The sequence below is a fragment of the Engystomops pustulosus genome, chromosome 4, assembly GCF_040894005.1.
Source record: "Engystomops pustulosus chromosome 4, aEngPut4.maternal, whole genome shotgun sequence".
Classification (NCBI taxonomy): Eukaryota; Metazoa; Chordata; class Amphibia; order Anura; family Leptodactylidae; genus Engystomops; species Engystomops pustulosus.
This window is the reverse complement of record NC_092414.1, coordinates 218,046,993-218,060,172: the sequence shown is the minus strand read 5'-3', so window position 1 is coordinate 218,060,172 and position 13,180 is coordinate 218,046,993. Positions and strand designations below refer to the sequence as shown.

The 13,180-nt window shown below is 43.3% G+C and overlaps 2 protein-coding genes across 2 annotated transcripts in view; one reads left to right on the top strand and one right to left on the bottom strand.

Moving 5' to 3' along the window:
• Window positions 1–513: 513 nt before the first annotated feature.
• LOC140128348 (vitelline membrane outer layer protein 1 homolog) lies at window positions 514–6,875 on the top strand. The gene is made up of 3 exons (XM_072149984.1): window positions 514–705; window positions 1,245–1,360; window positions 6,553–6,875. The coding sequence occupies exons 1-3, from the start codon at window positions 556–558 to the stop codon at window positions 6,833–6,835; spliced, it is 549 nt and encodes a 182-aa protein (XP_072006085.1). The 5' UTR covers window positions 514–555; the 3' UTR covers window positions 6,836–6,875.
• Window positions 6,876–11,267: 4,392 nt separating this feature from the next.
• LOC140125815 (uncharacterized) overlaps window positions 11,268–13,180 on the bottom strand; it is a 136,294-nt gene continuing 134,381 nt past the window's right edge. The window contains exons 5-6 of the mRNA XM_072144685.1: window positions 12,805–12,917; window positions 11,268–11,564 (exon numbers count right to left, since the gene is read on the bottom strand). Coding sequence (XP_072000786.1) covers window positions 11,291–11,564; window positions 12,805–12,917 — 387 coding nt within the window. The 3' untranslated portion in view covers window positions 11,268–11,290. The remainder of the gene's footprint in view (window positions 11,565–12,804; window positions 12,918–13,180) is intronic.

Genomic DNA, 13,180 nt, shown 5'->3' with positions numbered 1-13,180 from the left:
GTGATGTAATGATGGATTTTCTTTGGTGGTCAACTGTTGAATACTTTACTGGACCCACATACAAAATTAACAAGTATCAGTGTTTGCTAAAGCCCAGTGGCCATTGACACAAAGATATTTAGAATGAAGAATGAAGTTGAAAACCTCTAAGTTAATGGCCACATGATTCTTTGAAATTTTTGTGGTCCAAAAACTCATGAAAATGAATTAAATTGAATAACATCCAACAACAATTCTAATGTGTCTACATGGAATACAATGATGTGTCTCCCACCCCTTCCATGTTATAGTGGCCACCTGTTACGTGTCCCGTCGCTTCTGCTCTGCTCTGTTTTTGTTTTTGGCAAACATCCCGCTCAATCGATGATCAATGATGAGTTTGGCCTCAAAAGATCAGAAAGTGTCCAGACCTGGTGTCTTTTTTTTAACCCTCTATCAATGTTCATTACATATTAACCTAATTCAAATACTGAAGAAAAAAAATCCAGGCTATATCTGGTCTACAAATCCAGATGGAGACGATTTACTTTCCCCGATTTACGTGAGGTCCAGAAGATGTTCTCCATCATCGGATTATCATTACTGATCCAGGCAACATTGACCACCGCAAAGTGGATCACAGTTGACAATGGAGGCAAGTGGGGCGTCTGGGGACCTCAAGCTTCATGTCCTCCTCAGACTGCAGCAAGAGGCTTCAGCATAAAGGTACAGTAGATGCTTCATGTAAGGTGTGGAGCAGCGAGATATGGAGGAAGGGAAGGTATTGGTGAAGCCAATGTTTTTATATTTTGCTTTTATGGTATAGAAAACTGAAAGGTTATGGTGAGAAGGCAGCAAGAGGGGTCGGTAGAAGAATCATGGGCTGCTTTCCATGCAGTGATAAAGCTCTGAACATCACAATGGGTCAGATATATGAAAACCGGTGTCCTCTGCCTTCAATTGTCCAATGTAATCTGCACTGCTACCGAAAGTGTGGACAGTCGCTCCTTCTTTTTGGAGCATTCTCATTATACAGCTTACGGTACAATTGTGTTGAGTCACAGTAATAAATGTGTTGCAAATTTGGACTAAGCACCACCAGAGTTTTCTAAAGTATCGGACAAAGTGCAACCGAGACACAAAAGTGGCGCAGACGCTCCATAAATACATGCACAAGCTCCAAAGATGTTCATTTAGTGCAAACTTAGACAAAAAACTGGCACAGACACAATAATAATATCAGGGCCAATGTCTTTATTTTTCAGGTGGAATCAGCCCAAGGACAATTCGGAGATGACACGGCCTTGAACGCTATCAAACTGTTCTGTGCCCCCCCATCGAGCACAGATTACAAGGCGGCAATTACATCCACAGAAGGACCGTAAGTCCAAATATTGTCTCATGGCTCTGTATAAGAATGCATTGTCCAATATCTACTCATAGAAGGGGTAACGTCCCCCAAGTCTCGGGCGGCACCAGAAACTCCTAGAACTACTAGATGTAACTTGGTATTATGTCTTTAGTTGTCCAACTTTTATCTCAAGTGCTGATGAGGTGATTGGTTCCTGATTCTATTTAGAAAAAAGAACCAATTTTTCTAGCTCTTAATATTGTAAAATATCCCAAAGTTTATTCAGTGAAGTAAAATATTAGTTCAACATGTACATGGGAAAGACGGACCTACTCGTTTCCAACCTTCTCAGTTCTTAGTCATGGTGTCATGCACTGAGATTGCACGAGGTTTGAAACGCGTTGGTACATCTTTCTCCTTATCCCCTGGGTCATGACATTACAATTATTACATGACCATGTGACCTGTGCGGCCATCAACTCACCAATGTTCTCATATTCCATAGAGGTGCAGGGGTCATGGATGATTCTAACACCATAAAAATCAATAGGGAGGAGATATTTTTACTACCCTGGGACTGGGTAATGGACATAACCCTTACAGAGAAGTTATTGTGGAGTAGAGTTGAGCAGAAAAATGAAGCCCTTTGTTATTAGTCATAGCTATGATTGGCCAGAGGGACACCCTTGTTACTAGTCATAGCTATGATTGGCCAGGGGGAAACCCTTGTTACTAGTCATAGCTATGATTGGCCAGAGGGACACCCTTGTTACTATAAATACCAATACTCGTACCCACCTCTAGGGTAACAGGCCCCTATGCTGTACAAACGAAGAATACCAACAAAAAACATACGAGACCATGTAACATACTACAAGTACCAATAAATATACAATATATAAATCTTTATTAATACACATAGACAATCAAAAATTGGACTTTAAAACCATACACATTAAAACCACAAAAACAAACAGAATGGTGGTGGTCAAATGCATTAACCATAGTATCGAACAATACATCACAACAATCTACAAGATAAATCCATGAGTGTAAAAATAAGGGCTATACCGAGCACAAAGAAATATAAACTGCATCACAATTAAATCACAAGTGTCAAAGCATTATACCTGTGCCTCAGGTCAAATTAGCCCCAGACCACCACCACAGCACCCGGACGCACGTTTCGCCGTCGCTTCCTCAAGGGGGTGTGCTGTGGTACGGCGGGGGGGGGAGGGTATATCTACCCACACTCACAAAACCAGCTGACTGTATTAGCCTATAGAATATCGCTTACCCAAGATGTGTGATATGGCAGGTGTATACTAATGGCGCATCGCTCCGGCCGCCAGGCACGTGACCGGAAGACCGGCCCGAGTTCCGGAGAGCGAATGACGCGCAAACATGCGCATCATCGCTGACCGGAAGTTCGGGTCCGTCGCCGGGCACAGAGCATGCGCCGGAGAGATGCGCATCAACCGCCATCTTGGTTGCTGGCACGGAGCGTGGGCCGAGGATATACATAGGTTTACCAGGCGAAGCGACAGAAGGTTTGTAATATGTGCCGGAGATCAAGATGTAGTATCATTAGACATACATAACAGCCATCATAATTGTATTTATAATTAATTTGTTTCAGTACATAAATAATATTAAACAGTATTTATTATTTATTGTACATATATACATTAGACTATTCGTTGTTAATAAAATCGTGTGCAGGAAACGTGAAGTGAAAACCAAAACCTAAAAAAAAACAATATATGGAGAAATATATGTTGAATCCAATTGTATGTGCTATATCCAGTTTATATAAATGTGCCATTTGTTAAAAAATTAATACACATATGAAATAGGCAGCGTGATAATTTGATAATCTATAACCAGAATATATTGTGGCATAATGTGATAAGTGAGAAGATAGACTAACTTAATAATTATCTGTAAAATCATGATCTGACTCTACATAAAGTGCTATGTGACTAAAGTGTGATATGCTAAATAGTCTGCCTGTACATAAAGTGCTGAGTGTGTTATGCGTGTTGATGAACCACAACAATCATAACCACATGAATTTGTAAATGAGTACATGTGAGTGTGCCTTACTGGATCCCTCGCTCAAATAGCCAAGGGAGAATATAAAGTGTCATGTGCTGAAAAGTGCGTGAGTTAAATTATAATATTAAAATATGATAGCTTGAATGGGGTCCTGTATTAAATAATTCACCCCCAAGAGGAAGAGACCGTGTCATATTATATGGATCCAATCCATAAATGGGAAGGCATACAGGTATGTACAAGGCCTCCACATTTCCGGTATTATGGCAATACACACGTCCAACCGCACATCCAGTGAGCAATATATGTCACTACATCACCCCACCTGAGGAGAGTAGTAAAAAACCTAGAACCAACCAATAAGTATGATCTACCCTCATTGCACCTCACCCTACCGCCAAAAGTTACAAGGAAAATAAAACCGATAGATACTCAATAGACCATAAATCATAAAATTAGGCGACTCACTACCCATTTCTACTTAAATATATGGAGAGAAGGAGAGCTTCTCATTCAATCCTGAAGGGGACACAGTATCCAATTTCACAATCCATTTCAATTCAATCCTCTCCAATCTTTTGAAAGTGTCTCCTCCACGGGCTCCCAAGATAATCTTGTCAATACCATATGCTCGAAGATCCTGCCATCTACCATCATGGTATTCCAAAAAATGTTTCGGTACAGGTTTGAGTCGGGCTAGCTTTTCCAAATCAGTGGGAAGAAGTTTACTTGCTGTCCTGATATCCTTAACATGCTCTTGAAGACGAGTCTTCAATTGCCGTGTTGTCATGCCTACGTATTTGAGCCCACAAGGGCAACAAATTACATAGACTACTCCAGTAGTGCTGCAATTAACAAAGTGCACAATGTTAAAATTCCGTTGGCCTTTTGAGTCCTGAAAGGTTTTCGTTTTTATAATGTGTGGACATACGGAACAATGTCCACAGGGATATGATCCCCAGTCTGGACCTTTTGACCCAAAGATATAGTTACTGGGTTTAGGGGGAGTGTAGTGACTTCTCACCAAAGTGCTGCCGATAGTATCAGCACGTCTGGACACTACCTGGGGTCTTTGTGCTATATGTTCCCTTATATCAGGATCTGTTAATAGTATTGGCCAATACCTCTCAAAGATCTTGTTCATTTCCCTCCATTGTGCATTGTATGGAGTAATAATTCTCACCTTGTTCTCCTGTGCATGTGTTCGTTTCTGAGTCAAAAGTGATCTTCTATCAGTTGATTTTGCTCTCAGATAGCCCTTTTGTATGTCGGAGTCACGATAACCCCTTTGTTTGAAGCGTGTTCTGAGGGTCATGGATTCCTTTTCAAAGCTGTCAGGTGTGTCACAAATTCGTCGTGCTCTCAAAAATTGTCCTGTCGGGATGGAACGGATTGTATGAGCTGGGTGAAATGATCTGGCGTGCAAAAGGGCATTAACAGATGTTTGCTTCCGATGTATGGAAGTATTCAGATGACCCCCTGTTCCGACCTCAATCTGAATATCTAAAAACTCCATAATTGTTTGACTGATATTACTTGTCAGCCGGATATTCAGATTGTTGTTATTAAGATCTGACAGGAACCGGTCCAGGTCATCCCTTGACCCCTGCCATATGAACAGAATGTCGTCGATGAATCTCATCCACGACAATACATGGCCAGATGTTCTGTCCATTGCCTCCTGTACCTCATTCCTCTCCCAATGGCCTAAAAACAAATTTGCGTACGAGGGGGCGCACGTGGCCCCCATAGCCGTCCCCCTCGTTTGAACATAAAATTTTTCTTTAAATAGAAAATAATTGTAGTTAAGGACAAACCACAGTAATTTCAAAAGAAAAGATACCAAGTCCTCATCCAGATCACGATTACTCAGAAAGAACTGGGCTGCTGATATTCCCAGATCATGTGCAATACATGTATATAGTCCCTCGACATCGCAGGATACTAAATACATGTCTGATTCTAACGTGACATCCTCCAATCTTGTAGATTGTTGTGATGTATTGTTCGATACTATGGTTAATGCATTTGACCACCACCATTCTGTTTGTTTTTGTGGTTTTAATGTGTATGGTTTTAAAGTCCAATTTTTGATTGTCTATGTGTATTAATAAAGATTTATATATTGTATATTTATTGGTACTTGTAGTATGTTACATGGTCTCGTATGTTTTTTGTTGGTATTCTTCACCCTTGTTACTAGTCATAGCCATGATTGGCCAGAGGGAAACCCTTGTTACTAGTCATAGCTATGATTGGCCAGAGGGACACCCTTGTTACTAGTCATAGCTATGGTTGGCCAGGGGGAAACCCTTGTTACTAGTCATAGCTATGGTTGGCCAGGGGGAAACCCTTGTTACTAGCCATGGCTGCAATTGGCCAAGGGGAAACCCTTGCTGCTAGCCAGGGCTATGATTGGCCAAGGGGAAACCTTTGTTACTAGCCATGTCTATGATTGGCCAAGGGGACACCCTAGCTACTAGCGATGGCGTTGATTGGCCAAGGGACACCCTTGCTATTAGCCATGTCTATGATTGACCAGGGGGACACCCTTGCTACTAGCTATGGCTATTATTGGCAGAGGGACACCCTTGCTTCTAGCCATGGCTATGATTGGCTAAGGGGAAAGCCTGCTACTTGCCATGGCTGTGATTAGCCACAGAGACACCCTTGCTACTAGCCGTGGCTATGATTGTCCATGGGACACCCTCGCTACTAGCCATGGCCATGATTGGCCAGGGGAACGTCCCCCAGCCAATCATAGCCATAACTAGTAGCAAGGGGCGTCAATTTTTTTCTCTATTGGCTGATTGGCCACTAATCTAATCCAGACCGCACGGCCGAACCCGAACTAAATCTATGGATCTCTTCGTTATTGTGGAGGGATAATAGTTGAAATACCTATTGTAAGTTTTTGATCCACGGTCTTTATTAAAGTGTTACATTTACTCCTTCCTGCAATTATAGAGACAACCGGACAATATTGGTTACTAAGCTTTTGTATACTTCATCATAACACATTCAGGTACACATTGAAATCAGCCCCTGTACAGCCACTGATCAATGAGGAGATGCTTGAAATCAGAACTAGAAGTACATAATGATGCCTTGTGAAACTGCCTTGGAGCATCCCTAACGATCTAATGTATATTCCTTCTCCACAGTTGGGGCACCTGGGGGCCCATCTTATGGTGTCCGGATGGAATTCTCAAAAGTTTCGCCTTGCAAGTTGAGCCTCCAATGGGTTTCTTAGATGACACAGCGGCCAACAACATCAACTTCGAATGTACCGATCAGACTGTTCTAAGGCCGAACGGGGGCCGCTGGGGAACATTCGGGAAATGGAGTGAGAGTTGTCCAAACGGGATCTGCGCTATCCAGACTAAGGTGGAGCCACCGGGTGGAGATGACACGGCTCTCAACGATGTCACGTTTGGATGTTGTTAATGTACAAAAAATCCCAATAAACTGATATCTGATGCATTAATTCTCAGGTGTGGGAATCCTTTCTTGGGACGCTTGCACATGAAGGTACTGGCTCTGTGGAATTGGACCCAGGTGCTAGTCAGATCTGACGGACTGAGCACAGCGCAGTAGATAGGAGTCCTTGCATCATAATGATATATAACGCATGGAGTATTTATTTGTGGCCGTACTGCAGCGCCAGCAATGTAACACCCGTGTGGCAATAGTGCAGAAGTTTGGCCGGAAGGCAGGGACTCCTTACATTATATATCACTATATACACCGGCCTTAAAGGAAACCCACCACCACGGATCTACCTATAAAGGTAGATCGGGTGGTAGGTGTATCTATAGGACGTGAGGATAGCCCTTTTAATGGCTAATCCACATGTTCCCACAATATTTTAATAACTTTTAATTCCCTAATATGTAGATTTTCTAAAGAGGCTGCTGGGGCGTGGAGTAGCTGGAGCTGAGGCTACAAGGGGTGACTACTCCACGCCCCAGTAGCCTCTTTGATCCTCCTACCCAGACAACTTTAGCGCGCAGCTACGTGCTACGCATGTGCAGATGGCAGGCTTCACGGACGTGGGTTTGCAGCTCCTTGTAGCTGCAGGCCAAAGATTTCAGGTATGAGGATCAAAGAGGCTACTGGGGCGTGGAGTTGCCACACCATGTAGCCTCAGCACTGGCTACTCCATGCCCCAGTAGACTCTAGACAAAATTTGCATATTAGGGACTTTGTACCATGGTGGTACCACACCGCAGTAAGTCCAACCTGCTTTGCGGAGGGCTCTGGTGAAAACCGGTCCCAGGTGTCGGCTTATGTCATCATCCGCAGTGGTACAGAGGGTCCACTACCCCTGATCCTGAAAGGCGCGCTCCAGTGACACCCTGGCTGCCACCGTCATGTGAGGGAAACTCTACCTGCACTTCCTTCTCCTTACACACTTTCAGGCCAGATTGCAGGCAGGGCTAGGGTAGTCCTTCAGGCTCATTAGCATAATTTTTAAAGTTGATTTTAGAAGTAAGGGGCCCATGAATAATAAAATACCAGAGGATACCGGCTCTTGGATTCATGAGTAACTGTCCCTGGGTTATAATAAATGGATTGTGATTGTAGGTTTCCTGCTTATTTGTCCACATGTCACATTGCGCCTAATACCATTGCATTGTGCACACCATGTATTTTATTTACAACCGTCTTGGTGAAGGGCGGGAAAGGCCGGTTAGGGAAAGTAGTGGCGGCTGTAAACTTCATACTCTGGGACAGTTGATGCCATTAGATCTTTAGGGGTTTGCTCATGAAAAAAAGTTCTCAAATTTGGATCCCCTAGTGATGTTACACAATAAACATAATTTTTGATCCATTACTTTACAATGCTACTCAGTGTTATTGCTGTTCAGCTCCTATCATTCAGTGATGGTCAGTGTAATATTTCAGAGTGTGAGCAGAGACTCTCTGAGCAGACACTTCATGATCCCTCTGTGCTATGAGATGATGTGTGCTGACAATGTGCTTAGAGTATAAGGGTCCAGGGTTATATACACTTTTATTTAGCTTCTGACACATAGAAAGAAAGATTAGACAGATCAGAGATGAGATGATGAGATCAATGAGATGGATATAAAACAAGATGACATTCTCAGCTCTGCTAACTCCGTTATGACATACACTGTCAGCACTGCTACATCTCAGCTATGACACACTGAGCGCCTCCCTCCCCTGAGTAAACACCTTATCTGTCTGTAGCTTGTTTAGTAAGTCTCTGCTCTGCACATTGCTGCTTGCTGGTGTCTGAGCTGGTCATGTGATGCAGGGGGGAAGGGCAGGAGGCAGAGAGCACTGCAGTGTGCAGACAAGAGAAGCTATTCATGAGAAGAATCTGTCCTGCTTGACCATTGTCAGAAGGTTTATGGTCAGATCCACTGTACACCAGGACTGATAGAGACAGGTTGGAATTATATCTGTGAAATGCTGTATTTTTGTTCATAACAGTGAATTAGAGAATGTGTTATTTTGTTAATATGTTTTAGAATCTTGTCTTTATAGTAGGAATACCCCTTTAATGCTGTCTATCTTCTCCAGCGTGAGTGGTTGAGATGGACAAACTTCTGCTTTCTCTCCCTGGATTAGAGGAATGGGATGGTGTGGTCAGGCTCGGTGACGGTGGTGACATCACATCCTCCCTTCACAGGAGACTGGTTGTCTTGTCACTTAGGAGGCAGTAGTAGAGGTTGAGAAAACTGGAGCAGCATCAGAAGCCTCAGGTGTTTCTGTGATTTTTTGGTGTCTCATTCACTATCATGTTTGCAGGTGCCTGGTCATACACGAGGTGCTCACATTATTAGCGACAATTCTATCAAAGCTGATGCACTTCTTTCAATATAATTTACTAAATCCTTAGCTTCATGTGGACAGTTTCAGATTAGAAATGCAGTTACAGTCACTGCACTATAGGGTGGTATACGTATAGTCATAAGGTTATAGTCATTGCACTCTAAAGGGCAATTATGTAAAATTTCTAGCTGTCCCTATATATACCAGCCTCCTCTTCCTACCAAGGTGCACTGAAAAGGGCAATCATGTAAAATTTCTAGCTGTCCCTCTATATACCAGCCTCCTCTTCCTACCAAGGTGCACTGAAAAGGCCAATTATGTAAAATTTATTGCCGTCCCTCTCTATACCAGCCTCCTCTTCCTACCAAGGTGCACTGAAAAGGGCAATCATGTAAAATTTCTAGCTGTCCCTCTCTATACCAGCCTCCTCTTCCTACCAAGGTGCACTGAAAAGGGCAATCATGTAAAATTTCTAGCTGTCCCTCTATATACCAGCCTCCTCTTCCTACCAAGGTGCACTGAAAAGGCCAATTATGTAAAATTTATTGCCGTCCCTCTCTATACCAGCCTCCTCTTCCTACCAAGGTGCACTGAAAAGGGCAATCATGTAAAATTTCTAGCTGTCCATCTCTATACCAGCCTCCTCTTCCTACCAAGGTGCACTGAAAAGGGCAATCATGTAAAATTTCTAGCTGTCCCTCTATATACCAGCCTCCTCTTCCTACCAAGGTGCACTGAAAAGGCCAATTATGTAAAATTTATTGCCGTCCCTCTCTATACCAGCCTCCTCTTCCTACCAAGGTGCACTGAAAAGGGCAATTATGTAAAATTTCTTGCCGTCCCTCTATATACCAGCCTCCTCTTCCTACCGAGGTGCACTGAAAAGGCCAATTATGTAAAATTTCTAGCCGTCCCTCTATATAACAGCCTCCTGACCCTACCGAGCTGCACTGAAAAAGGAAATGAATGAGTCTTAGTAATGCTCGCTCTGCCTGTACCTGTCTCCAGCTGCAGCCACTCTCGCTCGTTCTGCTAGCTGTATGAGGCTCAGACACCTTACACATATAGTTACCTGAATAGCTTGACGTCAGGCAGGGGTCAGGACAACAGTTTCTGCTATTCGCTCTTCTGGATGCATTAGTCTGAAGCCCATACCGAGCCACCCTGGCAGGACTGCAGAAGAGCTGCAGGAGCAAGTGATTGATGTGGCAGAACATTATCCAAGGGGCAGCAACACTGTGTTACATAGTATCAGAGTAAAAGGACTTAAAGGGAACCTGTCAGCAGAAATTGACCTAATAAACCACTACCAGTATGTTATCAAGCAGCAGAACACCTTGCAGATCATGATTCTTTCATGACTAAGTGCGGAGGCAACACCCAAAAAAATCTACTCTGAAGTGAGATGTAAATTTATTGTTTACAGTCAAGGAGGAGGAGGTCTTAGCACTGAAGTCAAGCTCTCTCGTCCTCTGTAAGCCTCATTTACTGTAAATGATGGTCCTAAATCCAGAGACATCACTAACCAGATCTCCTGGAGTCTGATGCATGGGGAGGGATTCAGAGCTCCCAACCATGACTTCAGTGTTAAACTCTCCGCCTCCTTGACTTTACACAACAAATTCTCACTTCAAAACTGTGCCACCGCACAGGACAATCACTAGAAGATGTTACACTGCTTGGCAATATTCTGGTAGTGGTTTATTAGCTCAATTGCTGATGACAGGTACCAGCAGATTCTCAGTGGTAGACTATCCAATAATGCGCGCTCGTTACCTGCAGGGGGATGAGTGAAACTACTATTTCCTGAGCCTCTGTATTAGCCAGAAAAGAAGGTTCTAAAAACATGCAAATGAGCCTGAATGAATTAGGGGAGGAGCCATGAGGCACTCAGGTGACGAGAGCCTGAGAGCCTCATGGCTCCCCCGCTAATTTATTCACTCCCCCCCCCCCAGTGTATTAATATTCACCCATCCCGACACTTGCTCTGGCCAGACATCCGTGCCCTCATCCGGCTGTCTAGAAATAATAAGGACAATGATGTTCCCAAACAAATGACTGCACAAGTTTGGATTTTATTTAGAGATGTTGTGAGTTTTAGCAACATTCACACTTGACATCGGTGAGAGCGGCGCCATCCTCTCGCCTTCTGGCTCGGATCCCGCAGATCCCTGTCTTGCACGTTACGCTCCAGCTGACATATTTTCCCCCGGTGCCTCCATTGCCTGTTAATATGCTGCCATCTGTACATAGAAACCCTATGTTGTTGACCACTGTGTCCCCTCCAAGAATCTGTTTATTCTCCAATTTCAAGGTATATGCTCCAAGTTCTCCACCAGGACACCATAAAGGGGACCCCCATTGACCCCACCTGTAAAAAAGACCATGGTTAAGATTTCTCCTTATACATGTCAGTTATTTTCCCTATAGCTTCTCAGATGGACATGTACAATATGTACGTGGCTTTTACATATTCCTACAAATCGAGAAGACTGGAGACATTTTGCTATCTCTTGCCTTATATTTCCTTGTTTTTTTAACTTCACCCCCGTATTGAGCTACGCAAGGTATAATCTTGGACATCTTGGACATTGGAAGATACATTGGTATGAGTGGCCGGCCAAACCCTCATAGTAGATATCTGTCCAGCCCCTGTTATATAAGTCAGCACAATCTGACAGTCTGTGGTCTCCCAGCTAACTCTCTAATGCCCCACCGATCCATCCTAAACTGCTCTGCTGCCCAGCGAATCCATCTATCTCCTCGCTTCTCCTCTGCCTCTCCTCCTTGCCAGTCTCTCCACTGGTTACCCATTGCACAGTGAATACCATTTAAAATACTAACCATGACTTACAAAGCCGTCCACATCCTGACTAGTGAGGATTATGGAGGCCCCTGTGCTCTTAGGAACCTTGAGTTCTGCAGAAATTCTTTTTTAACCCGTGCCAGATCTGTGCCATGCCATAATTCTGTCTCAGAGCTCCTTGGGCAGTTCATTAGACCTCATGATTCTCATGTGCTCATACATGCACTGTGATCTGATGAAAATGGTGTCACAACACAGGGGCTGAATACTTCTGACCATGGGGTATTTCAGTTTTCCTTGTTGAGTAAATTAGCAAAAATATCTACATTGCTGTTCTTTTTCTGTGAATATGGGGAGCAGAGGGTACATTTGAGAATTTTTTTGTAATGAAACAAGAGTGTAAATGCCACTGGAAAATTAATTAGTGGCTTATTACTGATGTCATCAGGAGCGACGATGATGCCCAAAATGGTGGTGCTGGTCTAGCCAAACCCCCATGTGACCTTCTACTGAAGTTCATCGTAGAGGCTGCGGAACATGAACATGCAATTTTCTGTATTCACTCAACACGAATTTTGACTTTTCTTGATATTTTTTAACAGGCCCTACTAAAGACTTTTATGCCTCCATGCTCACCCCGACCCTGACACTAATGCATGGAGGTGCCATTGAGCTGCCATCAAAGCAGGGGCCGCCATCTTAGCACTTGTATTAAGCTTATGATCCTTGGGGTAGCAGAGACTGGCTGTAACATCCTGGAGCCTAGACTACAGATCTCTTTTATAGGGCAATAGTTTGGACTTACTTTCCTTCTGTAGATGAAATTTCAGCCTCAACCTTTTTGCTGTATGGGTAAGCACAGAGCAGTTTAATTGCAGTTACAGCAGTGCACTCTAGAATATTGAGTGTTTCTTTCACCTGAAACCAAGAATAATGTGAAGATCATATAAAATCATAACTACCTACAAATATGATGTATGAAAACCAGTTGTTCTTACACAGACCTCTCCTGCTGCCATCTCTCCAGAAATCTTTATTGTATCGACAACTAGAGATGAGTGGACAGAAACTTTAAAGGAAACCTACCATGTGATTTGATGCAGTATGAAGCAAACATACCTTGAGAATGCTGTAGCTACACTGATGCAGGATCAGATATTGGTTGTAAAAGCATGCGTAAG

Coding starts and splice junctions, on each gene's coding strand:
- LOC140128348 (XM_072149984.1), top strand. CDS start 556: ATGTTCTCCATCATCGGATTATCATTACTGATCCAGGCAACATTGACC. Junction 706..1,244: donor CAAGAGGCTTCAGCATAAAG/GTACAGTAGATG, acceptor TTTATTTTTCAG/GTGGAATCAGCCCAAGGACA. Junction 1,361..6,552: donor ATTACATCCACAGAAGGACC/GTAAGTCCAAAT, acceptor CCTTCTCCACAG/TTGGGGCACCTGGGGGCCCA.